This window comes from Giardia intestinalis, chromosome 5 (assembly GCF_000002435.2).
Source record: "Giardia intestinalis strain WB C6 chromosome 5, whole genome shotgun sequence".
NCBI classification, from domain to species: Eukaryota; Fornicata; order Diplomonadida; family Hexamitidae; genus Giardia; species Giardia duodenalis.
The window spans coordinates 2,965,139-2,987,916 of record NC_051860.1 but is presented as its reverse complement, the minus strand read 5'-3'; the positions used below and the strand labels follow the sequence as shown (position 1 = coordinate 2,987,916).

The following is a 22,778-nucleotide window of genomic DNA, read 5'->3' as shown; positions in this document are numbered from 1 at the left end:
GCCCCTGCAACACCCTGTGGGCGCCTTGGGCAGACCCTTCCCCATGTACTCACCGCTTTGCGCGCATGCTTCTTCGCTTGGAGGACGTCAGAGATAAGGCGATGTTAGACGGCCTACTTCCCACCGGGGTCCGGCCTGTTGTAGTGGCCACGTATGGTTCGCAGCCGGAGCCATTCGAACCATATCCTGAGTATAAGCTTCTTTATGTCCCCCCTCGTTAGTACGGACAGAGTAAAAACTCTGAGAGAGGCCGGTGAAGCTTATGCGCACGGACCCTTGACAGACACCTTGGCTGCTTCTGGGCAATCTCGTGGCGGACCTCTGTGGCCACAGGTCAGTGCCTCCATTAAGTGGTGAGTAAACCGTCCAGTGCAAGGGAGCACCCCGTGGTCCGGGCTGCCTTCGTCAAGCTCGCAATAGCTAACAGGCCCCAGCTCGTCCACTTCCACAGCCTCAACTACGACGGGGCTTTCATCCTTCGACATCAAGGAGGACTCCATCGTCACCGCACGAGGCACCCCGCAGGTCCGGGAGGGCCCGAGCATCGGCCAATCCACGACAGCACCAACGATGGCGAAGCAGACCCACAACCATCCCACACTCTGGGCCGGACTCCCGCCCCGCGGGCCCTACTCTGCCCCGCCGCCGCTGGCCCTGCGCCCTGGGTCGGAGCGGCGGCCCGCGCCCCCGCAAGCCTCTCGGCCGCCGGAGATGCCGCGGCGCCACGCGCTGGGCCGCCCCGGGACCCGGCGCCGTCTTCCAAAAAACCCAAACCATTGCAAATCGGAATCTCTCCCGGAAAATAAAATGACGCCGGCGCTGCCGGTATGTCGCACCGAGGTGTCGTGCGGGCGCCTGGAAGGCCTTTCCTCAAGCCCCTCTGCGGAGGGCAGGGCAAGAGCCTGCGCGGCCTGCCCTGGGCGCTGTTTACTTCGGCTGGCTCCCGTGGGAGAGCACAACCGAGACCTTGCGGCAAGCCCTCCCCTGGCCGAGCGTGAACCTGACAGTGAGCTGGTCCAGGCGCATCACAGCGCGGAACGCGGCTCGAACGGTGCGGGGGAGGGCTCGAACGGCTCGAGCGATGCAGAGGAGCCTCGAGAAGATCCCGGGCGGCCTCGGGGGGTGCTCCAGAGGCGGCGTCGGAATGGTGGCATCAGACATGGTCGCTGCTTTTTATTTCCGGACACCAGGTCAACCCGAGGCCGAATCAAAATCAATTCGGAATCTGTCCGCCAAATAGTTTAGACGAGAAGTCAGACAGGCCCGAAAAGACGCGACCCGCCGCCGGTGTGCTTCGCCGCGGCGCCGCGCGAGTGGATGCACCAGTCGACCCGAGCGGCGAGAACCAGGCGGGGCAGACGGCTGGCGTGGGGTAGGAGGGCCCAGGCGCAGATGTGGGTGGCCGCCTCCCCCTAACGCTCTGCACTGTGGCTCCACCGCGCCCGAGGCAAGCAGATGGGCAGGTGGGCGCACCGACGCGCGGCGCCTGGGCCAAGACCAGGAGGTGAGGCACTAATCCTGCTAGAATAGCTATACGCCGAACCCAACGGAACGCTCGACTCCACCTCCTTGGAAAGCACCCGACCACCCAAAAGTGGAAGAGGCCGCCGCTAAGATAGGCACTATGTTGCCCGCAGGCAGCGGCCTCAGCTACAGCACACAGAACCAAACACAACGCACGCCTTAGCCGCTGGCTCCCCCACCGGGCCATACCTGACGGCGCCCTGGCTAGCTTTGAGGTGCAAGGAAACAACTAGCTTCACTCCTGTACACCCTCCCCAGACCAGCCGCCTATCAATCCGCTCGGCTCGCCACAGACGCTCAGTCTGTGTCGGCGCAGCCGTTGAGCTCCGCATTCACAAGAGTGGATACCAAGCACCACGCAGGCACTAAGGAGGATGGCTCCGTGCAACTGGACCTTGAGCGCAGGACGGCACAGCGTCATCCAGACGGGCTCATAGAGGTCGACGTCGTCCTGATGACCCGTTTTTGCGGGAGGAAGCCCGGCTACGTGAGATAGACATAGGCCATCCTCACACACGGACACAGTGCTTACCCTCTCACCTTGTGGTGCTCCATGTGGCTTCCCATCTATTCATGAAGCCCGCCATGATAACACCTAGTGCACCAACGTCGGTCTTGTGCGCCCACCTGCGGCGCCCTCTATGGATCCGAGACGCTCTGGTCCCTCGCATTGTGTCGCTCAAACTGCTGGCTCCTCGAGTCTGTGTGCCCCCAGGGGCTCGGTCGAACCAAGAACAACGAATCTCAGGCTTGCCCATGAGCTGGAACACGTCCAGGAGCCAGGCACCGTGCAAGCGGCTACCGCTCCCCAGGCGTCAGCTCCAGACTGTGGGGAGGTTCGCCCGGACACCCGCTGGCCCAGGGGTGGCGGCCCGCCAGGCTCCCAGCCCCCGGATCAATGTCCAAGGGCGGCCGCACAGCAGAAGACCGCCCCGGTGCCACGGCCGGCGACAGACAACTATTTACAGTGACGCTGCGGCTGCAGAGGCGGGGCCTCGGAGCGCCGGCCTGCCGACACGCTCCGCCGGCTCAGAGAGAGAGCCCTGGACCCGGCGCGGCTCCGCGAATAGGAGATGCAGCCGTCCTGCTTGGCGCTCTGCAGCAGGGCTATGTTCTCCTCGAAGGACATGGGCGGCGCAACGGCCCCGGCCCTTATCACGACCGGCGGGGCATCTCCCGCGTCGCAAACAACCATGGGAGGCTCTGGTTCATCAAAGTCAGAGCTAGGACTGCGCTCCTCGAAGGTCCGCTGCCCGAAATGCTGGTACGTGCTCATTATCGCCGTCACGGCGGCCTCGTCGTCATCTGGGGGGCTGGAGTTGATTAGGCGGCGGCCAGCAGCCTCACATGTAACCGTGTCTGGGGACAGGACGTCCTGACCTCGCTTGTCTGTGACAACAAAGTAAAGTGACTGATCAACGTTGTCCTCCGCGTCTGCCAAGTCGGGCGCAACGAAACTAGAACCTGCCCCTTCCTTCTTGGTCAGTAGCGTCTCCACCAGGTCCGGGTCTTGCTTGGGCATCGGGGGCTGCGTGATAAGGTCTGGGTTTGGACCTTTAGACTCAAGAATTGACTGAGAGATTGAAGAGGCCAGCGACTCCATGCGGCTGAACAGGAGGTCTGAATATAGACTCTGTCCTGCCATCCGCCGGGGCGATGACTTGGCAACGACGCAACTTGCTTGTCCGCTTGGCTGGGCTACTACTGCATCTGGGGTCAAAGACGCGCTGGTATCTAATTTCCGCACAGGCTCATGCGAATCAGTGGGTAAGAGTCGCACCCGCGGCTTTTTGTGCCTGGAATCGGCACTACCTGTGGGGGACCTAGCAGGGGAAATGTCACCCTTATCTAGAGCCATGACGGACTTGTAGCTCCCACTTCTTGGAGAGCTCGTGGGAATGACATGAGGAACAAAGTCTGCCTTCACAGGCTTTATCAAGTGGTCGTCCTGATGTGTTCCTTCTAAGTAAAGTGTCTGTGCATCCACTTCAGGAAGTTCAGTGATGGCGGTCAGGACCTCGTTCTCAGTCTCCTGAACAGCAGTAGTGTCTGCTATTGCTAACGGCGCACAAAGAACAGTAGGAGCGGGCTCGTTTTCCGTTCCATTGTTATCCTGCTGAGCTGAGGGAGGCGCAACTGAAAATGACTCCGGTCCTCTCAGTGGTATAGTCCCAACTACCTGGACAGAAGCTAGCTCTGGAACAGAGGAAGACGTGCGCGGCTTGATAATAAGCGTTCTTACCCCAGAATCCGCATCTGCAACAGCTTCTGTTGACAGAGACACGTCTGTCGAAGTCATAAGCGCATCTGATACAATGGTCGGGCCCAGCCCGTCTTTAGTGTAGCTGTGCACAACAGAGCTTGGTTCGCTCGTTGCATAGTCCTTTTGCGTTCTATAGGTAACGGATTCGGTAGTGCCATCAGGGCGAGAGTCTGTGGGAAGCGGCTCTGCATGGACCTCAGAGGTTACATAGCTGACAGCGCTACGACGGGGCGATAAAACAGGACGAGCCTCGGACGGCTCTATCAGTGCTTGCGAGGCGTGCAGCACATTCATTGTGGTAACGTGGCAGTCTGGCCCATCGTCCGTTAAAGTAGTGGCAGGATGGCCGCCCAGGTCTCGCTGAGAGGCAGTCACGATAGGAGGATCAGCAAGGGCCTCGGAGCCCCGTGCCGACCGTGTGCTCGCGGCCGTTCCACTCCTTGATGTGTGCGCAGAAATAGGCGCCTCTATTGTTGCAGCGACGACATAGCGCTGTTCAGTCGCAAGAGCAGGAGCGGCGCCGTTGTCCATACGTGAAGCTGACAGGATTCTGCGGCTCCGAATGCTTTCCACAGACAGGCTCTGCTCAGTAGCTCTCGGCAGTCCAGAGCAGCTCCTGCTAGGACTACCGAACTGGTGGACCACGGAGCTGTTATCTATCACAGAAGCGACTAGCTTGTGAACGCTTGCAACCATACTAGGCACTGCCTCGGGCACGGCACGTAGCTCTGCAATCGAGATATTATATCCATTTGCTTCGTCTGCATCGCTGTTGGTCGCTCCCCTCTGTAAGGAGTGAGGTTGCATCTGATTGTGTCCCTGCAGGTGTGTTGGGATTTCGTGCTGCAGCAATGTATTCATCCTATTGGACAACGCGTCAGTTAGTGGCGGCCGCGTAAGTTGTAAGTACTGAATGTCAGGGAAAGAATCGCGCATCAAGCTGGCATCCGGGGTATCGTATCTTGCACGCTTGGCTGCCTTAATAGTGTCAAAGGTTGGAGTGTCTCTCTGTGCAGCCATCGTAATAGCGTGCGCTGGCTCGTCGGCAAAAGACTGCGATGTAAACGACGCCCCCTTAAAAGAAGACAGTGGGAACTCCGCCTGCTGCTGTCCTTTTGGCAGTTCATGTTTATAGTCTGTGTGGACGCCTGAGTTCGAAAGGTTTCCCCCCAAGGCGCTGCTAACGTATGCATACCCGTCTGGATTGGCGTTATCTTCGCCAAAGCTGACGTGCCGGTGATCTCCAAACTGGTGTGGAAGAGAAGAGACGTGTTGTCCTATTCCCATGTGAGAAAATCGTGGAGATTGTGGCCCCTGCCGCTCGTGGACCAGAGGCTGTGGGGAGCGACCCCGGCTGAGGCCTGCGCGGGTCTTCTGCAATCGCTCCAACCAGTAGCTAGGAATGGACTCCAGATTACCCTCCAGCGGTAGTCGCGTGAATGGCTCCTCCAGATGCCCTAGGAGCTGGATCTGAAGCGAAAGAAGCTCGAGATAACGATTCCGGATAGTCCGTTCGTGTTTTGTTCTGCAGATGTATTGTAACCGCGAGATCCACTTACAAAAGTGTATCTTGTCCTTCTTGCTAAGGGTTCCCTTCAACGACTGGACAACATCCAACTCATGCTCGAACACCTTATCAAGTTGGGATGTCATAATTTGATTTTTAGATTTTTCTGAGCAGGCGCCCAGATGCTTGCTTTCTTCCCCTTCTCTCCTTACGCCGTGCAGCAGGAGGGCGTATCCTTCTTAAAGCGCTGCATTGCTAACAAAGTTCCTGCCTTTTTGGACGCCCCCACAGGGACCGGGAAGACGGCGATGCTGTTTCACACGGCGTGGGATTGGATCAATAGCCTGGAAAACTTGGTAGGCACCCATTCTAAAGTGGAATCTGTGCAATCTGGTGCAAGTACTAAGCTGGGTAGTGTCAACAAGCTCCCTGACTGGGCTGTAGATGCCAGCGAACAGGCGGCCGCTGAGTTGGTTTCTGCTTCGAGGCACATAAACAGGGCCTTTGTTGGGCAACTCCTCCATATAGCAGAGTCTTACGCAAATCCAGATGCTTTGAAGACTCTTTTGGAGTACGCCTCCAAGAAGCACACGGACCCTAGTCTTACAGCTGAGCCACTACGTAAGCAGGCAGCTGCAAACTCGTATTCGTTCCTCTTTGCATTTCTGGGTCTGGACAAGATCTTGTCTCTAGACACTTATCTGTCCCTCACGCAGCCACACAGTGCTATAGATGGCCGGGGCCATCCAGAGAATGGTGCTACGGGCTACCTGGGGAAAGGATGCGTCCTGCTTTCGACGCGAACACATGCGCAGATAGCACAGCTTGTAGAAGCATTTCGCCGATTCAGAGGGATCATTGAGAAGCAAGGACCCCAGAAATTTGACTTCTCCACTGCCCCCGTTGTATCGCTGGCTGGGCGAGACACATACTGTCTCCAGTCGTCTTCAGGTGCAGACCTAGAGGATCTTGGCGAACTCTGCGAAGACTTGCGCAAGAACTCCAGGTGTAACTATTACAGCCCCGCCAAGGTGCTTGTGGGCACTGCATTGTGTCTGTCTGGGATACGCTCTCCTTCAGCGTTCCGTGAACGTTGCAGCGCTCTCGGTGTATGCCCATATTATAGCGCTAGGCATGCCGCAATGCATGCTTCTGTCGTGCTTCTCTCTCACGCGATGCTCGTGGAGGAACTGCATGGTGCTGCAGGATCGTTAGGGCTGTTAGAGTCGGCCCCGCTTCTCCTTTTAGTGGACGAGGCACACGCCATGCCCGGGGCCTTAGACGCTCGGAACTCGTGTACTGTTTCCGAAGATGATCTGGACTGCTTTATCAAAGCGCTCAATAAGTATCTTCTCCAGACGCGCTTAGGCCTTCCCAATCCAACAGCACGCCTTTTGGACAGACTGGCGACAGTCCTCGGCATAATTAGGAAATATCTAAGCAAAACGGCCACGTGCGATGTTCTTACCCCAATCACCGAACTATTAACCTCACTCAGACTGAGGGGATTTGACTTCTGTGAAGCTCTCAATCTTCTTCTATTGAATAGAATTCCACAAAAACTGTGTGGATTGTGCAAGGAGTCAGACATGACCGATAAGCCGCGCCAGAGAATCTACTCAGTTGTATCCATGATCCGCATTCTTGCAGAGATTGACACGCGCGAGCTGTACAAAACTTACGTGACCGGAGACCGACCCAGGACACTACATCTATATAAATTCAGCTCCCCTGTGGACAGCAAGACTAGGTCTCCTTTCAGAAGATTGTTTAATACATCCAGGGACGGCCGCAGAGACTACGAAGCGCAGATATGTTTTGTCTCTGGAACACTAGGTCCCTTCTCTTACTACAGTAGGGAGCTTCTTGGTCAGCCAGCAGATCCGAACAGCTGCTGCTCCATAGATCATGTGGCAGCCCCCAGCAGAACCCTCATTCAACAGGTCTCGCTGACTACAAAGGCCACTGGGCAGCAAAAAGCCCTCTTTGTTGCGTCAAGTTGGACGCCTGAGCAAGTAGATGTTGTCTTCCAGAATATTATGGAGATTGCCAAGAGTGGCAGAGATTGTACTGGTACACTGGTCTTCTTTCCATCGTACCGCATCGTGGAGAAGATCAGAGACCGCTTTCTTATCTTCTCAGCATCCTTGACCAACAAATCCGTCCCCGCTGTTTTCTTTGAGCGAGCAGGAGAGTCTGTTGACAAACTAATGGAGACCTATGCACTAGCACTTGGTAGCTCCAGGTGCATTTTGTGCGCCAGTGCAGGAGCCAGGGTGAGTGAAGGCTTGGACTTCAAGGACAACCTATGCCGCCGCCTCGTTGTTGTAGGTATTCCGTTTCCCAATTTGGGTGACCCAATTGTGCGGGAAAAACACAGACAACGCGGCGAGCAATTTCTTATGGACCATGCGTTCACGCTTGTCAACCAGTGCATGGGACGAGGAATTCGCCACAAGGATGATTGGTGCAGCTTCATCCTCTTTGATAGCCGGTTCGCTGAGCACACCGAGAGACTGAGCTCTTGGATTCGCAACCGAGTGCAGCCGGTCGACAGTATTGAAGGCGCCATAGAGAGAATCAGAGAATTTGAGGCAACGTTTGCTTAAGCTAAGCTATTTACTATCTTCAGGACGTAATAAGATGGACGCGCTATTGATGCAGAAGCGAAGACCTGTTGGAGCAGGCCCGTCGTTGAACACGTGCCCCTGGTGAGCCCCACAATTCGCGCAATGCACCTCTGTGCGCTCCATATTATGAGAGGTATCATGCGTATATGCTACTACGCGATAATCAAGTGGAGACACAAAGGATGGCCAGCCGGTCCCAGAGTCAAACTTGTCCCCGGAGCTGAAGAGTGCAAGGTGGCAAGCGCGACAAATGTATGTTCCCGAGCTTTTGCATGCATAGTACTCGTTGTTAAAGGCTTGTTCTGTGCCATGGTTGAAGAGCACGTTGCGCTGCGCAGGCGTCAACTCCCTTGCTCCATGTGCATCCTTGGGCGAACGGGCATTTGTTTTCAACGCTGCATATTGCTCGTCAGGCACAGCCCGCCACTTCGGTAGATCTGCAATGAGGCTGCTTGTCGTCATATAGGGGAAACTTAAAACAAAATGCGTGTTTTCACATCAGTCGGGACCACGAGATTTGACGAGTTGGTCTGCATTTTCGGCGACGAGGAAGTTCTTCAGGCGCTGGCCCGAGTCGGTGTTACCCACTTGACTGTTCAGCATGGCAGCTCGCCATTCAAGGTGCCGCCCTCTGCAGTTAACATTGGGCTCAAAGTGTCCTCCTTTGATTACGCTCCATCGCTCGCTTCGTACCTTGAAGACGCGGATGTAATCTTTAGCCACGCAGCGACTGGGATTTACTTGGAGGCCATGCAGCTCCGGTTGCCCCACTTTCTCATTGTCAACACAAATCTCCACGAAAACCATCAGGCCGAGCTAGCCGGTCTTCTTGCTGACTCAACTCGTTGCCGCGCATTTGCGGATGCTAATGCTTTCAGGGCATACCTACTCTCTGGGATGCTTGCAAGCGACCTCTTGCCTATGAAAAACGCCACGGCCTCTGATCAGCCTCGGGTCCCTCCTTTCCTACTAGAGGTCCTCTCGCGCACTCCACGACGCCGAGGCCTTCTGGGACTCGCTTTGGCAGGCGCCTTCCTTCTAATACTAGCACGCGGGCTATAATTTACTTCTTCGTGGACTCCTTCGAGGACGTGAACTTCGAGAGGGCCTTGTCGGCCTCGTCGCGGATCAGGCGGCCGATCTCGCCCGGGATGACGAGCTTCGCGGCGGACTCGATGTCCTTCTTCCCGATCGTGTTCCGCTTGCTGATCTTCGCGAGGTTCGACGCCTCGGACGCGATGCGCTCGAAGAGGTCGTTCACGAGCGAGTTCATCACCTCCATGCCCTTGTTCGAGATCCCGAGGTCCGTGTCTGCCTCGGAGCGGATGTTCTCCGAGCGGAGGACCTTGTAGATGTACGTCGCGTACGTCTCGTGGCGCTTGTGCTTGCGCTTCGCGTCGCCCTTGTCCCCGGCCTCCGTCTTCTTCATCAGGCGCTTCGTCTCCACCTTCGACATTTCTTTCCCGCCCGCTTTTTCCCCCCTTCCGCAGCCGAAATCTGCGCCCCTGTGCAGTTATTCAAATCGCAAATAAAATAGGACCGCATAGGGCGCCTGTGTGTCCTCCGCGCTATAGACCAATACCCGCGCGGTGGTTTCGTACGGGCGGCACCATATCCACCTTCCGCACCTGAACTTTACAATCCCTGACCCCGGCTCAGACTCCGACCCTGGCGTCACGCTAAGAAGCTTAGTAATGGACGGCCTCTCCATTTGCACATTCGGGCCCCTGGATGCCTGGTTACTGTATTGAAAGCGTTTGTTCTCGACCCCCTTAACTGTGACCTTATACCTATGTGCGATCTCTGGGATCTCCTTCACTTTTATTAGACACACTATGCCTTTGTGCGCCGACGGATTTGCAGTTGTTACGCCAACTGCGGGGAAGAGAGACAGCACGTACACCCCCGGCCCGGGGATCGAGAAGGAGCCGTTGTAGACGTTTGGTATCGTATTGATAAGAGATGCTTCAGTGGAGATGAGCTGGGTGGGCGCCTGGATGGATACTCCGGCACTCATCTCACTGTATGTGTGTCTGTACATCGACCACGTGATGCCAAACCTGAGAACTATAGATTGCCCCTTCCAAAGCTCAACGACATGGTAATTGTTACCCTCGCTGAAGTAAATGGGCAACAGCTCCCTGTTCAGGCTGCACACCAAATATACAACGCCGACTCTTCCCAGGCCGGCCTTGATGATATGAGGCAGCGAGCAGAAGGTCCTGTTCGCACCGGGGAGGATGGCCAATCGCGGCTTCGGTGTTCGCACCGACGGTCCGGCAAGGTCCCCCTGAATTCCATGAATCTGGTCATCAAGCGCATCTAGCCGCACAACCCGACACTCCAGAGTCTGGCTGTCGCTAGAAAAGTGGCTGTTTTCCAGAAGGACGTCGTCGTCATAGATTGCAGATTCGCCTACTCTATGTTTGGCCGCCCCACTGGTGGCGCTAAGTACCTGCAAATATTCTACCTCCTGCTGAGAAATATAGCACCCGTTGCAATCTGGGCTCACAAGAAAGACCTCGCGCGTAAGCGTATTGACCCCAAAAACCACATTAAAGACTGTGCTCTGCAACTCCTTTGGTACTGCGTGGGGCAAACACACACGCAAGTTGGTTATCAGCGGCATATACGGATGGCAGTTGACATTTACCACGCTAGTCAGCGGCGTTCCTGTCCTCTTTATGCCCTTCTTGATGTACTCTAGAAGAAAGACTAGCTGAATCTGAGTGGACCTGATAAAGACCTCTGGACTGGACGAGGAGACGACAATATAGGGAGAAAGTATTTGGTCGATGTGGTGAGGATTGGCCAGCTGAAGGTGTATCTCATGCTCACTAATCCGCATCCAGTGGGGCCTGTTCCTAATATTTATCTGTCCGCCTGGCTCACCAGTTTGCAGGAAGTACAAATCATTAGCTTTATAGTCCAGCTGCAACCCCAGCCGCGCCAATTGAGAGGGCATCGGGGAGATCAGCGACACAACGAGGCGGTCATTGGCGTGGTAACGGCGCTCGTAGCTTTCTAAGCCAGGAAAAAGGCACACAGAGCCTGTGTAATGCGGATATATGGACACATATTGCTGTAAGATCTGCGAGGCGCGCATTGACATCTGCGTTAGCCTCTCCGCAGTATAAAAGGCGCTGTTCTCCTTTTCTACGTAAGCCAGATAGTTGTCCAGGATGGAAACAAGTTCAGACCTTGTTACGTGCCTCTTATCCGGAAGAGCTTTTCTTACCAATGTCATGTCCCGCTGAGTGCCGAGCAGGTCTAGAGTGTGGCCGTCCACAGAAATGGGTTTGCTTTCCGGTCGCTTGGGGTCTAGTGTGACCGTGGTCGTGTCTTCAAGAACCTTATATTCTTCCCAGCGTAAGTTTGGAATGTCGTTCACCACCGGGGAGTGCGCTTCCTCCATAGTTTTCAGTTTCACGTTGATCTCGAGGGTGAACTCCGGCTCTCGCGCCAAATCAAAGAAGCTATCGGCATGGACGGACCGCAGATCTACCTGGAAGGAGAGATTTTCCTTGTACTGAAGTATGTGATCACTAAAGTCCTGCTCATTAATAAGTGTGTAGCCATAGAGATCATAGTACGCCCTCTTTGCGCTTTTAGATCCTCCTCGAGTCTTTTGGAATGAAACGTAACACGATGCAACGGCGTAGGCTCGGGCCTTGAGCTGGTCAAGATCCAGTGTGCTATCATAAGTCAAGACACAGAGGGAAATGGTACAGCCAATCAACTGAGAGGACAATGGAGCCGGGGTTGACAAGTAATATGGAGAGACATTTTTTGGACCAGAGAGATCAGAAAGGTTAATGGTTTCCCCATAGACCTCTTGCATATCGCCTCCGGAACCGTGATACAATGCGTGTATGAAGCCTATCCCGTTGAGACGTGTCTGGAGAGGAGAAATAGCGAGGACTCGTGTTTCAGAATAGTTTTTATACTTCCTATAGGTCTGGGGGTCGTATGCTCGGATCTGCGTCAACGTCTGCTCTAAGTTTGCAGTCATCTGTAACGCGGTATCCCTGCTCGCTTGACTAGCGCCTCCTTCGTCTGTACACTTGCTCTTCTTCTGGGTGTGTGGTCCTGACCCTCGACTTTGAGCCTCGAAGCCAATGGGCGGGAGGTGCTGGGGCACAGTGGAGTCCCTGCTACAAGGGGTCGATGAGCGGTGCGAGTGCTCAGAGCGACGGTCTCGCTCAATGCGCTCAGGGCTGCTGGATGCTTCTAACACATAGCTATTCTTATCTATCGGTCTGCCATCTGTTTGGTCAGAGATGTCTTCAGGCACCTCACCGAGGGACCCGTCCAAGGGATCGCTTGTATTTGGCGCTGACGAAAGCTTAATTAGTGATTCAACCGAATCGTTTCCTTGGACCTTCCTCTGCTTTACTGTGGGAGTCTGGGTTATATAGTCTGAGTCACTGTCTGAGTCAAGCCTGGATGTCTGTTGCGGAGAATTTAGGACAACGCTGGGCCCGAGAGAATCCTCGACTTTTTTCGTCGATTCTGCAATTGCCTGCACCCTCGGAGAGCTGCGATTTGTCGCCGATGCAGTCTCCTCTTCCTTTGTGAGATGGAATGAAAGCGAGACAACCGGACATATGTATTCATAGAAGCAATCCATCATGCTGGTAGATCCACTCATCGTATGGCTGTATCCACCATCAGATTCGGAATCACTAGTAGATGACACTTCAGTGTAGGACTCTGAGGCCGACCTTGTGTCTGAGTACCTGCTTGCAGACCTCTGAGCAGACCGCGCCTTTGCATCTACTCTATTTTGCGAGGAACTTCGCACTCTGGACCAGCTTCGTTCGCGTCCATGAGCATCATTGGAAGTAGATCGCGAATGCGCTCTGTGCTTTGCGTGCTTGGATCGCTCAATTATGTCATCATCCTTGGCCCAAATGTCAATCCGTGTGACCTTGTTACAATTAAGAATCGGCAGGTTAATTCCCGGAACACCCACAGTGAACTCGTCTTCTGTTTTAAGCTGAATCGTGCATGGGACGCTTTTTGTTTGGGAGCTGAATAAAGCAGGAAGCACGTCGATAGCTCCCCAGCCTAAACAGAACTCACAGCGTGGCAAGAAGATGTCCTTGTGACCCGTGGTATTTAGGCCAATTGATATTGTGACGCAGATGGCGACAACAAGCCCCGCATGCATCTGCACAGCTATAGGCCGATGGCCAACCTTCTTGTGTGATTGCTTCTTCTTGGATCTGGAGTCTGCATGCAGAATGCTACTCATATCATATTTGAGGTCTGTCCGAGCCATTGCTTCGGAGGAAACTTGTCGCGATGAAATGTCGTAAAGAGCGCCCTTTTGGGATTCCATTAATGTCCTGCTGGCGTCAGACGGCGCGCTCATTTTCTTACGATGCCTTCTGGATGCAGATCTGCGCCCTCCCTCTGCTATCCAGCCCAGGGGAATCTCGTAGGGAGCGTCTGCCATGGGCTGAAATCCGTCGTGGGGGAGGATCTTAATAGTGTACCCCAAAATGTGAATACGAATGCTTCTCTCATCCACGTCATGGCCTGCTCTATCCGCCAACTTTGGAGCCAGAAGCTGTGCAATACACTCTTTTATGTGCTGTTCAAATGCGTACGTCTCAACCATCCGAAGGGCTCCCACGCATGCTCCGGATCTAGACGCATGCGGGCTCTGAGGCCCTTCGCAGCTGTTGAAGTCATAGAAGCGTGCAACCGACGCTGCTGCTGCGTCAACTGATAAGCGGATCATCTCTGTGCGATCTGGAGAGTCCAGGAGAGTCCCTGGGACTTCTATGCAGTCTAGCCGACTCTGAAGCCTGACCTTTCCTCGAGGGGCAAAGATAGGAGGACAATGAACTGCGTCAATGAGTGAGAAGAAGGGGATGACATAACGCGGAGTATCGGGAATGGCTAGGTCCCGCTGTTTATACTTAAATAGGATGTAGCGGAGAAAGGGCGCCTTCCTGCTCCCCTTACTCTTTCTGGATAGGATAGAAAGGACGTCATGGCTATCGTTAAACAAGTCTGCAGGATTTCCACGAATTAATTGCTGCTCAAAAACAGCGGTGTCACCTGTCTCTGCTAGGAGTGACTCTATTCTGCGTATCCCCTTGTCCTCATAGCGAAATAGAGTCCACCCCAAGACTATTTCATCCTGAACTACCACGTTATTGGCTAGTTCAGGTACGAAGCAGGAGGGGTGGGACTCTATAACGCGGGTCTCACCGGTGTATATGATAGCGCAGAGCTGGATGAGAAGCCCATGCTCTGGCGGGACGTGAGTGACAAACACGTAAGGCATAGGCGACGAAAGCTCCCGGTACGCTCCGTCATCGGTCAAGGATGGACTACGGGCAATTTTGGAGACAAGCTCATTCCCTACAATGAGTCTGTTGGTCATGTCAAAAATGGAAACCCGGAACCAGATTCCGAGCTGCCCCCCCTGCCGCTTACTTGCAAAGGACGCCGAAAACGAGATGTCGTTGATCCCCCAGATCATAGCGCCAAAGGCACGGCCGTCTTTGGTCGTTGCTAATACGTCAGGATAGGGTATTTGCGCAAGGTGTGCCCTATAGATTGTATTCCAGGACATGGCCTTCCTGTTGATTAGGGGCAAGCAATTCTAGCAGCAAACAATTGTGAATTTGTAAGCTAAAGCTGAAATTGCAGAATAAAATCGTTCAATGGACACTTTTTGGTGATAAATGTACACTTTCTGAGACATGATACACACTTTGGATGGATCACAACGCCAGGAGTCTCTGCAGCTACGCTCTTCAACACTCGGTGAGTCGGTGGAATTGCGCTCAAGTTGGATGGTAGAGCATGTCCTTAGCTTCTAATGTTGGGGAGTTCGCACTAGCAGGCGCTCCTTCTGATGGTGCCGAAAGACAAGTCGTAGCGTTTGGGCAGGAGTGTGCTGGAGGATTGAGTAGAACGGACAGGGCTTTCCTGCTTTCTTCATATCTATCTTCCGAATCTACGAAGAATAAGACCTTCACACTGGGGCGACGTGTCCAGAACCACAGCGCGGCCGTAGACGGATTTGTTGTGTCCATCAAAGCATAGCCCTCTTCTGCTTATCCAAAGACAGATTAGATTTTCTTCTCCTGCCCAGAATGCCGTATGACCTCCGACGAACTTGCTTCTTTTACCTTTTCCGAGAATGGTGTAGCGTCACCTATTACTCTGAAGGTCAGCGGCTCAGATATTACCTTACAAACCATTCAAACGGTACGGCCTCGCAATACGAGACTCTCGCCCCCAGCAGCGATGCTCCGCCCCACACCGCTGGTAGCTGAGACGCACACTCTGCAAAACGGCACGCGGGCTATAATTTACTTCTTCGTGGACTCCTTCGAGGACGTGAACTTCGAGAGGGCCTTGTCGGCCTCGTCGCGGATCAGGCGGCCGATCTCGCCCGGGATGACGAGCTTCGCGGCGGACTCGATGTCCTTCTTCCCGATCGTGTTCCGCTTGCTGATCTTCGCGAGGTTCGACGCCTCGGACGCGATGCGCTCGAAGAGGTCGTTCACGAGCGAGTTCATCACCTCCATGCCCTTGTTCGAGATCCCGAGGTCCGTGTCTGCCTCGGAGCGGATGTTCTCCGAGCGGAGGACCTTGTAGATGTACGTCGCGTACGTCTCGTGGCGCTTGTGCTTGCGCTTCGCGTCGCCCTTGTCCCCGGCCTCCGTCTTCTTCATCAGGCGCTTCGTCTCCACCTTCGACATTTCTTTCCCGCCCGCTTTTTCCCCCCTTCCGCAGCCGAAATCTGCGCCCCTGTGCACTTCTATAAAATCAAGACCAAGAGGATATAAGAGCTGGGATCACCAAAAACTAGACGGATAGACCAGGCAATTCCACTATAATGAATAGCTTTACTCTATTACTGGATGGTTCTCCAAATTTTTGAGGACTTGCACTAGGTCAGTTTCTCCTCTGATCTCACATCCTTCTATAGTCAGAGTATATTCCCGCGGACACTCCTTGAAAGCAAGCTGGATCAGCTCATTGATATCCTCCATGTTGGAGTCGTCGACGGGAAGCATCAAGATACGCTGTAGGGCTGTTCTGCTTTCTACATCCACTATGCCAAGCTCGCCCTTTGCACCTCCCTTTTGAATGAGAATAGAAGCGCACTGATAGAACTCGGTGTATACACTGGTATAATCCTCGTGGAATCCGCTGGACATGAACTTGTGCATGGCCGAGAGACACTTCATTAACGCTGTTTGCTCAAAGATCTGGTCCTTGATACCGGCCTCGTAGTCGACCAGAACCTTCACACACATTGGATGATGCTCCTTAGCCGCTAGCATCAAAGCTGTGTACGAAGCAGCATTCTCGACTACTTTGCCATCTTCTGCCAAACTCTCTGCAGCAATGCTCATTGACTTTCGAATTCCAGCGCTGTCAATACTGGCTCTTGTGGAGCGTGGCGCTGATCCATCAGCAATGGCCGATAGCATCATACTTCTGCGAGTCCCTACTGAAAAGCCAGGAGAGTGCGTGGGGTGCATGGGTGGCAGGCCACTTGGCCCACCAATGTGGTCAAGCAAATTACAAGCAATCTCGTCCATGACTGCCATGCGTTGGGCCGTTATGCTTCTCCTGGTCTCTTCCCTTTGCTCTCTGGTGTCATTGAAATGGTTGCGTGTATACATTCCTTTTTCGAGTGGTGCAAGAAGTTTGACCGTCTGCAGGTTTCCTTTGCTGGCTGCATACATAAGTGCCGTCATCCCCGATTTATCAACCACCGTTTTCTCTGCGTCCATGAGAAGGGCAACTAACTCTATATTGTCATCTATGGCGGCATAGATTAAAGCCGTTCTTCCGTGGCTGTCGCGTATGCCTGCTTCATACTTGGCCAAGATGGCCGCTGCTTCTGTGTGGCGGTGCTTTGTGGCGATAATGAGGGCTGTGGCGCATGTCTCGGTATCTCTAGCCTTCAAATATGGGTTGGGCTGCTGTACGCCCTTTTTCGCAGGAGGAGTGTACTCGGCATACTCCCTTACCAAATCTGTCAAACCTTCCCCAGCTACAAGCATAAGCGCCGTCTTTCCCGTGGTATTTGTCTGCCCCGGCTTTGGGAGGCGGCTGCGGAACTTTGCGATGTCCTTTGGAGTAGGATTGTTGGGAAGAATCATTTAGTTAAGGATTAGTAAAAAGCCTTTGTGCCCTCTAATTTCCGGCTGTCTGTGCATGCATGTTGGCCTCTCAACAAGCAGAGAACTGTCTAGGCATTAGATTGGTGTGGGACATCATCCAGGAAAAGACAACCCCCGCCGATCGGGACTTCGCCCTTCACGCGGTAGGAAAAGATCTGGTGGAGCGTAATGCAGATGTCTACCATGAAGCGCTGACCAATGCTGAAATACTATGTGACATGTTTGCCAACGTGGTCACTGCCTCCGATTCTGCTAGTACCTTGATCCAGACAATGGGTCTCTATCCCCACTTCGGCGAGCATGAGGCATTGCTTAAAGAGGTCGTTGACTTGCTGAAACAGTCTGGGCCAGAGAAAAGGGCTCTAGTGTCGAGGTCAAAGAGTCAAGCACGACGTCTTAACGAGGTAGCAGAAGCATATCACAAGCAAGAGAAGTTTAAAGCATCCAAGGTTGTCCAACGCATCCTCTCCTCGAAAACCGTTAAAACACTGGCCGGCCAGGCGGATGCTAAACATATCAGCTATGTCAGCGACTCTCTCTTTGCTACCTCGGCACCTAGTACGGTTGGAGATACACCTTCCACATTACATGCATACACGTCGCATTTACCGTCTCTCGAGGAAGCAGCTCCAGCCCTCAATCCAATCCCTTCTTCTCCAGTACAAGTAGTGCCACAGGTGCATACTCTTATGAAGGATAGTGGTAATGATAACAGTGATGGTAGTGATGAAGATGAAGGTGACGTAGACTTTTACGCTATTGATAGCCCGCCGACTAGAGATCAATCCGGGACAGGTCCAGAAAAACAGCCAGAGCCTGAAGAGCAGGTGGTAGATCCACCCATCTATGATGCCAGTACATTGCGTGAGCTGAAATTAACGGCGTCAGACTATACTGGCGAATTCATCATCAGAGTCAGAAGTATGCTAGAGATTGAGTACAACTATTTACTCAAGAAAGTGGAAAAGATACAGAACACCATAACCAATACAGCCAAGGTTAGCGAGGTTGCACTTGCCATTTCGCAAGAGCTCGTGGAGTCAGCTAAGAGCCTAACAGAAGCAGATCTTATTAGACTCCGGGGCATTGTAGCACACCAAGCCTATGATCAGGACACAGGTGGGAAAAGCGCTAAGCCGCCATTGCTGCAAGAAAATAGGTCTAAACAACTGCTTGCCTCTCCTACTCATAGCATGACAACGCCCTTAGCTGGGTCCATGTCTACGCTCAAGTGTCTCCCTAAGATAGGCAAGTGAAGAAGAGATCATTACGACCACCTTGCCGTGTTCTGTTCTGTCCGTCTCAGCCAGCCCTCAACACTTCATTGGGGTCTATCTGTACACCGTCCATGATGTAGTTCTTTAAGGATGTGTATAACGCTTTTCGTTGCGCGATGCTCATCTTTTCTGTATTAACTCGGAGGGCGTTAGCTTGTTTAAGGCGTCTATACTGATCCTCGGTTAACGAAAACTTGAGCACATCGTCGCTGCTCTTCCACTTGCAGTTTTTTGCCGTCCCTATGCTCATGTTGAAACGAAGTTGGCACAGCTTGATGTAGCTGTAGTATTCGAACTTAGTGTTTATCAGCTTGGTGAGGATCATCTCATAGATTCGTTTGACAAGCATTTGCTCATGTGTTCCAACCACCCTGTCCACATATGTCTCTCCTGAAGCAGCTGCCTTCTTGCTGTAGTAGCTGTTTATTCTACCCAAAAGGAGCAGCCCCCTGGCCATGGTCTTCCACACCTTCGCTAAGAATATAACCTCTGTTGTGTACATGGATGTGGTGAGATCATCTAGATATTTTGATATCTTTTGGGAGTTGAGCTGCACCACCTGGCTCAACTTGGGGTTGCTCGGAGGCTTGTTAAAGTACGCCAGGATATTGGTATTCTCTGCAGTGACATTGAAATCAAGTAGGTTCTTAGGTATGCTTGATATGTGCATACTCTTTCTCAGCTTATGTTCATTCCCGCGTGCATCAGATGTGCTCTTGGACGCCCCGTCAACGTTGTCGAATATCGATCTTTGCCTTATCATTTTGGCATGCATATCTCTATATCTATCAGACAGTGACCTATGCTTGCTATCCTGCTCTGGAATCCGTGGATGATCTGCAGAAATGTCTGTGGGCACATGGCTCGTTTGTCTATCAGTCTGTGTGGACGAACTGGTCAGAGAGCTTAGTCCAAACTCTGTGGTCTGAGAAGATGCGTCTGTATCTGTCTGTGCTTCCACCTTTGCAGGGATACGGCCAGCAGCCGGGTCAGCTTCGTATTGATTAATCGCCGTTGTGACTGATGTAGTCGAGTTTCTGATGCAGCTATTTGCCATGTCTGTGCCTTCCTCGGTAGCCTTATTAAATGTGTTGATCGGGGGTTTGGGTGGAATAATGTGAATCGCCGATACATTCTCTGCACGATCTGTCTCGCTTGATTTTTCTTTATTAGTAAGCATGCTGTCACTAAGTGATCTGAAATGGGCGACATGTAGGTTAGACGACTCGCGAATGCGAAGCTCCTGATCATGAGCTGGATTCTGCTGCTTCTGCAGGGTATTTACGGTGCTTTCTTGCATGTCTGCACCAAAAGTGGGGCTCTGCATTGTAGTGGACTCTCGGTTCTGCTCCTCGTTGAACTCCAGGAGCACTTGGTCGCTAGTTGAGGATCTAGTCAGAAGCGGACTGCTGTCAGATTTGCAGGTATCCACCTGGGGCTTGGATATAATGGAGCGGGCTATGGTTGCTAGACGCAAAGGGTCAGATTCTGAAGCGATTATGTCATCGGCTCCAGGAAGGATGTTCACGGATCTCGTTAAGGGGCGCGTAAGGTTTAAAGGCACGTCATCGGGGGTAGATTTGGAGAGCGATCTGTCCAATGGCGGTGCTTGAGAAAGGTGCAACGCATTTTCAAGGTGTGGAATCTCTGGGCTACCGTCGCATTGAGAAAATGGCGCCATAGGAGGGTGCTGCTCAAGTATGCTTCGCTTCGTAAGAGGTGCAGGTTCTGCTGATATGCTTTCGCTAAGATTTTCAACCTGATGTGGCGGCAGTGATGGAAGTTGGGGTGACGTTGGAGCAGACATGATATCATTAATGCTAACAACCACGTCGGAGAAGGAAAGAAGATTGTCCAATCCGCCCTTCGAGTGTGTGCCCTCCTGTCTTTGGAGATGATCGGACTCCTCGGTTCCTCCGTGCTCTACATCTACCGTCGATAGTGCCAATACGTTTTGCGCCTCGTTAAGATACTTAGGTAATATGTTGGTGGAGATGCATGATGTACGATTTGTAAGTGTGCCATCGTCTGATTGGGAATATAGACGCGGCAAGGTATCTGGGTCTTGAGACCGAGTTAATGTAGAGGCCTTTCCTTCTGCAATGGAGGCCTGAGCATGAGCAGCCGGCCTTGTTGCTGAGGTTACATTACCCAGTAACCTGCTGCTATTGGAGAAAGCGGATAGGTTGTGCTCCTTCAATAGTGAATCAGTCACGCCATTATGTGCAGCCGTGCTGGCTCCCATCACACTTCCACGGGTTTTGACAATGCTTGGCTGCTTGGTATTCGAGTCGCCAGCGGACGCCGCGGTTGAACCAGTGTCTTCGGCAGGGGATGGACCTGACGAAGGAAAAATACCAACCTTGAGCTTATCCAAACGGGCCTGAAGCTCTAGTGTGGCCTGCTTGACTTCAGCTATATTTTCCTGGCACTCTCTGATCTGGTCTGTGAGGTTTGCTGACTCCTGTTGGAGCTGCTTCTTTCGCGCCTCATGAAGATTTATACCCTTGATAAAGTCGTAGTATCTGTTGAGCGCATCAATCAAGTGATTCGACATCCGTATCTCGTTCCAAAAGTACACCACCTTCCGGATGTCATTTAGAGCGGCTTGACACTGCTCAGGAAGCTTGATCTTGTCGGTCATACTGAGGGTGTTTCTGCAAGCTTGGTACACGCTCTGGATAGAGGCCAGGTCTGTAGCTTCGCTGGAGGCTGTAAGCATGATCTTCTTCAGGTCTGTCAGCGTCTGATGAAGAAAGCTGTAGTTGAAGTCGAACTCAGCAGACATCTTCCGAATCTCTTTGAGGACACTCGTGAGCTTATCCTTCTCCTGCTGGACCTTTGTCATACCGCCGCTGAAGAGAAAGGCGATTTTGAGTATGAAGGCGTAGGTGAACGGATCCTTAACACGCAAGTCTGCAATGGTGAAGCTAGACTCTGCTAGGTCCTTGAGAAACACCTGGTCCTTCTTTGTGTACAGCTTCCTAGTAAGACCCAAGATATTGCACACCGGCTGGAGCTTGTTCAAGATATACTGATCACTCTCTGTGAGGACGAGCTCTGCGTTGCTTTCCGGCAAATCCGTGATTTCCTCACTCACTCCACGCCGCCGAATAAGCTCCTCCTTCTGTGCATCTAGCGCAAGCGCTTCTGCGTGATGTGCCTCAAGCATATTGGCTCGCTCTATCACCATGTTCTTCCTATCACGATAAGTATCTATATACGTGTCCTTGCAGCGAGACATCATTCTTAGCTTGCTCAAAAGCCTACAAGGATGCGTATTTTGTTCTAGCGAGCAAAATCCAGAGCAGAACTCGACGGCCTGACACGTCGGGCACCGTATCTTCAGAAAAAGGTTCTCGTGATGCGGCACCAGAGAGAGGCAAACAATGCAGTAGTCAGTCAGCTGTGCTGCAAGGTAGAGCCTGTCCCCCAGAGTGGCCTGCATGTCCTTCGGATACTCACCGTGGCAGAGTTTTAGGTCCTTCAGATCCAGGGTCACCTTAGAGATGGCATGGAAGGCATCTGTATTGACAGAGTGCTTGAGTAGCGTCTCGTAGAATGCAACTAAGGTGTCAATATCTTTGAGAGAAACAGTAGAAAAGGCATCCTCGTCGGTGTCGTCGTCCTCGCTTTCGTTTGGTTCGTTGCCAAGACTATGGTCGGTATCCGGGGATGAACTGACCGGGTCATCGAAGATGTGCTCGGGTGCCATCTCCAATATAGGGTTTGGCGTGGGGTGTAGCTGACAAGCCACTGGGTCACCTCCAGCGACGAGATCAGAGAACTCTGCGCTTGGCGAGGGACATGCCATCTAGTAATTTAAATTGAAATTCATGAGCTGAAAAAAGGTCCCCCCGAGATGTCCCAGGAGAGTGAGAACCCCATGAGGCGTATCCGCATTGAGAAGCTCGTCCTCAACATCTGCATCGGAGGAGAGGGCGACGCGCTGACAAAGGCTGCTAAGGTCCTCCAGCAGCTCACCGACCAGGAGCCGACGTTCTCCAAGTCTCGCCTCACCATCCGCGGCTTCGGGATCCGCCGCGGTCAGAAGATCTCCACACACGTCACCGTTCGCGGCGAAAAGGCCCGCGAGATCATCGAGCGCGGCCTCCGCGTCAAGAACTTTGAACTGCCCTACTCTTGCTTCTCCACCACTGGAAACTTCGGGTTCGGCATCACGGAACACATTGATCTCGGGATCAAGTACGACCCGTCCATGGGTATCTATGGTATGGACTTCTACGTGGTCCTTTCTCGCCCCGGGTTCCGCGTCAATAAGCGCCGGGCACAGCAGCAGCACGTTGGTGCGTCGCATAAGATAACCCCTGATGAGGCCCGTGCCTGGGTTGAGCGTGAGTTCGAGGTTGTGTACACCAAGTAATGTAAATGGCCTCAGCCGAGATAGCC

General features: G+C 53.1%; 11 protein-coding genes across 11 annotated transcripts; 4 read left to right on the top strand and 7 right to left on the bottom strand.

The window, feature by feature from the left end:
- Positions 1 to 2,482: 2,482 nt before the first annotated feature.
- GL50803_005183 (uncharacterized protein) lies at positions 2,483 to 5,440 on the bottom strand (the record flags this gene model as incomplete). Its single annotated transcript, XM_001706729.1, has 1 exon — positions 2,483 to 5,440. One exon carries the CDS (start codon positions 5,438 to 5,440, stop codon positions 2,483 to 2,485), a length of 2,958 nt encoding a protein of 985 aa, XP_001706781.1.
- A 36-nt stretch (positions 5,441 to 5,476) lies between these two features.
- GL50803_0092673 (Rad3-related DNA helicase) lies at positions 5,477 to 7,903 on the top strand (the record flags this gene model as incomplete). The annotated part of the gene is made up of 1 exon (XM_001706730.1): positions 5,477 to 7,903. One exon carries the CDS (start codon positions 5,477 to 5,479, stop codon positions 7,901 to 7,903), a length of 2,427 nt encoding a protein of 808 aa, XP_001706782.1.
- Positions 7,904 to 7,909: 6 nt separating this feature from the next.
- GL50803_005180 (Peptide methionine sulfoxide reductase msrB) lies at positions 7,910 to 8,386 on the bottom strand (the record flags this gene model as incomplete). The annotated part of the gene is made up of 1 exon (XM_001706733.1): positions 7,910 to 8,386. One exon carries the CDS (start codon positions 8,384 to 8,386, stop codon positions 7,910 to 7,912), a length of 477 nt encoding a protein of 158 aa, XP_001706785.1.
- Positions 8,387 to 8,407: 21 nt separating this feature from the next.
- GL50803_00102978 (N-acetylglucosaminyldiphosphodolichol N-acetylglucosaminyltransferase) lies at positions 8,408 to 8,986 on the top strand (the record flags this gene model as incomplete). Its single annotated transcript, XM_001706734.1, has 1 exon — positions 8,408 to 8,986. One exon carries the CDS (start codon positions 8,408 to 8,410, stop codon positions 8,984 to 8,986), a length of 579 nt encoding a protein of 192 aa, XP_001706786.1.
- A 1-nt stretch (position 8,987) lies between these two features.
- GL50803_00121045 (Histone H2B) lies at positions 8,988 to 9,380 on the bottom strand (the record flags this gene model as incomplete). The annotated part of the gene is made up of 1 exon (XM_001706736.1): positions 8,988 to 9,380. The coding sequence occupies one exon, from the start codon at positions 9,378 to 9,380 to the stop codon at positions 8,988 to 8,990; it is 393 nt and encodes a 130-aa protein (XP_001706788.1).
- A 57-nt stretch (positions 9,381 to 9,437) lies between these two features.
- GL50803_0016699 (uncharacterized protein) lies at positions 9,438 to 14,516 on the bottom strand (the record flags this gene model as incomplete). Its single annotated transcript, XM_001706737.1, has 1 exon — positions 9,438 to 14,516. The coding sequence occupies one exon, from the start codon at positions 14,514 to 14,516 to the stop codon at positions 9,438 to 9,440; it is 5,079 nt and encodes a 1,692-aa protein (XP_001706789.1).
- A 745-nt stretch (positions 14,517 to 15,261) lies between these two features.
- On the bottom strand, positions 15,262 to 15,654 carry GL50803_00121046 (Histone H2B; the record flags this gene model as incomplete). The annotated part of the gene is made up of 1 exon (XM_001706740.1): positions 15,262 to 15,654. The coding sequence occupies one exon, from the start codon at positions 15,652 to 15,654 to the stop codon at positions 15,262 to 15,264; it is 393 nt and encodes a 130-aa protein (XP_001706792.1).
- A 147-nt stretch (positions 15,655 to 15,801) lies between these two features.
- On the bottom strand, positions 15,802 to 17,070 carry GL50803_005171 (Ankyrin repeat protein 1; the record flags this gene model as incomplete). The annotated part of the gene is made up of 1 exon (XM_001706741.1): positions 15,802 to 17,070. One exon carries the CDS (start codon positions 17,068 to 17,070, stop codon positions 15,802 to 15,804), a length of 1,269 nt encoding a protein of 422 aa, XP_001706793.1.
- A 59-nt stretch (positions 17,071 to 17,129) lies between these two features.
- Positions 17,130 to 18,347, top strand: GL50803_0016700 (uncharacterized protein; the record flags this gene model as incomplete). The annotated part of the gene is made up of 1 exon (XM_001706742.1): positions 17,130 to 18,347. The coding sequence occupies one exon, from the start codon at positions 17,130 to 17,132 to the stop codon at positions 18,345 to 18,347; it is 1,218 nt and encodes a 405-aa protein (XP_001706794.1).
- Positions 18,348 to 18,393: 46 nt separating this feature from the next.
- On the bottom strand, positions 18,394 to 22,182 carry GL50803_0016701 (uncharacterized protein; the record flags this gene model as incomplete). Its single annotated transcript, XM_001706743.1, has 1 exon — positions 18,394 to 22,182. The coding sequence occupies one exon, from the start codon at positions 22,180 to 22,182 to the stop codon at positions 18,394 to 18,396; it is 3,789 nt and encodes a 1,262-aa protein (XP_001706795.1).
- Positions 22,183 to 22,230: 48 nt separating this feature from the next.
- Positions 22,231 to 22,752, top strand: GL50803_005593 (Ribosomal protein L11; the record flags this gene model as incomplete). Its single annotated transcript, XM_001706745.1, has 1 exon — positions 22,231 to 22,752. One exon carries the CDS (start codon positions 22,231 to 22,233, stop codon positions 22,750 to 22,752), a length of 522 nt encoding a protein of 173 aa, XP_001706797.1.
- Between the last annotated feature and the right edge of the window lie 26 nt (positions 22,753 to 22,778).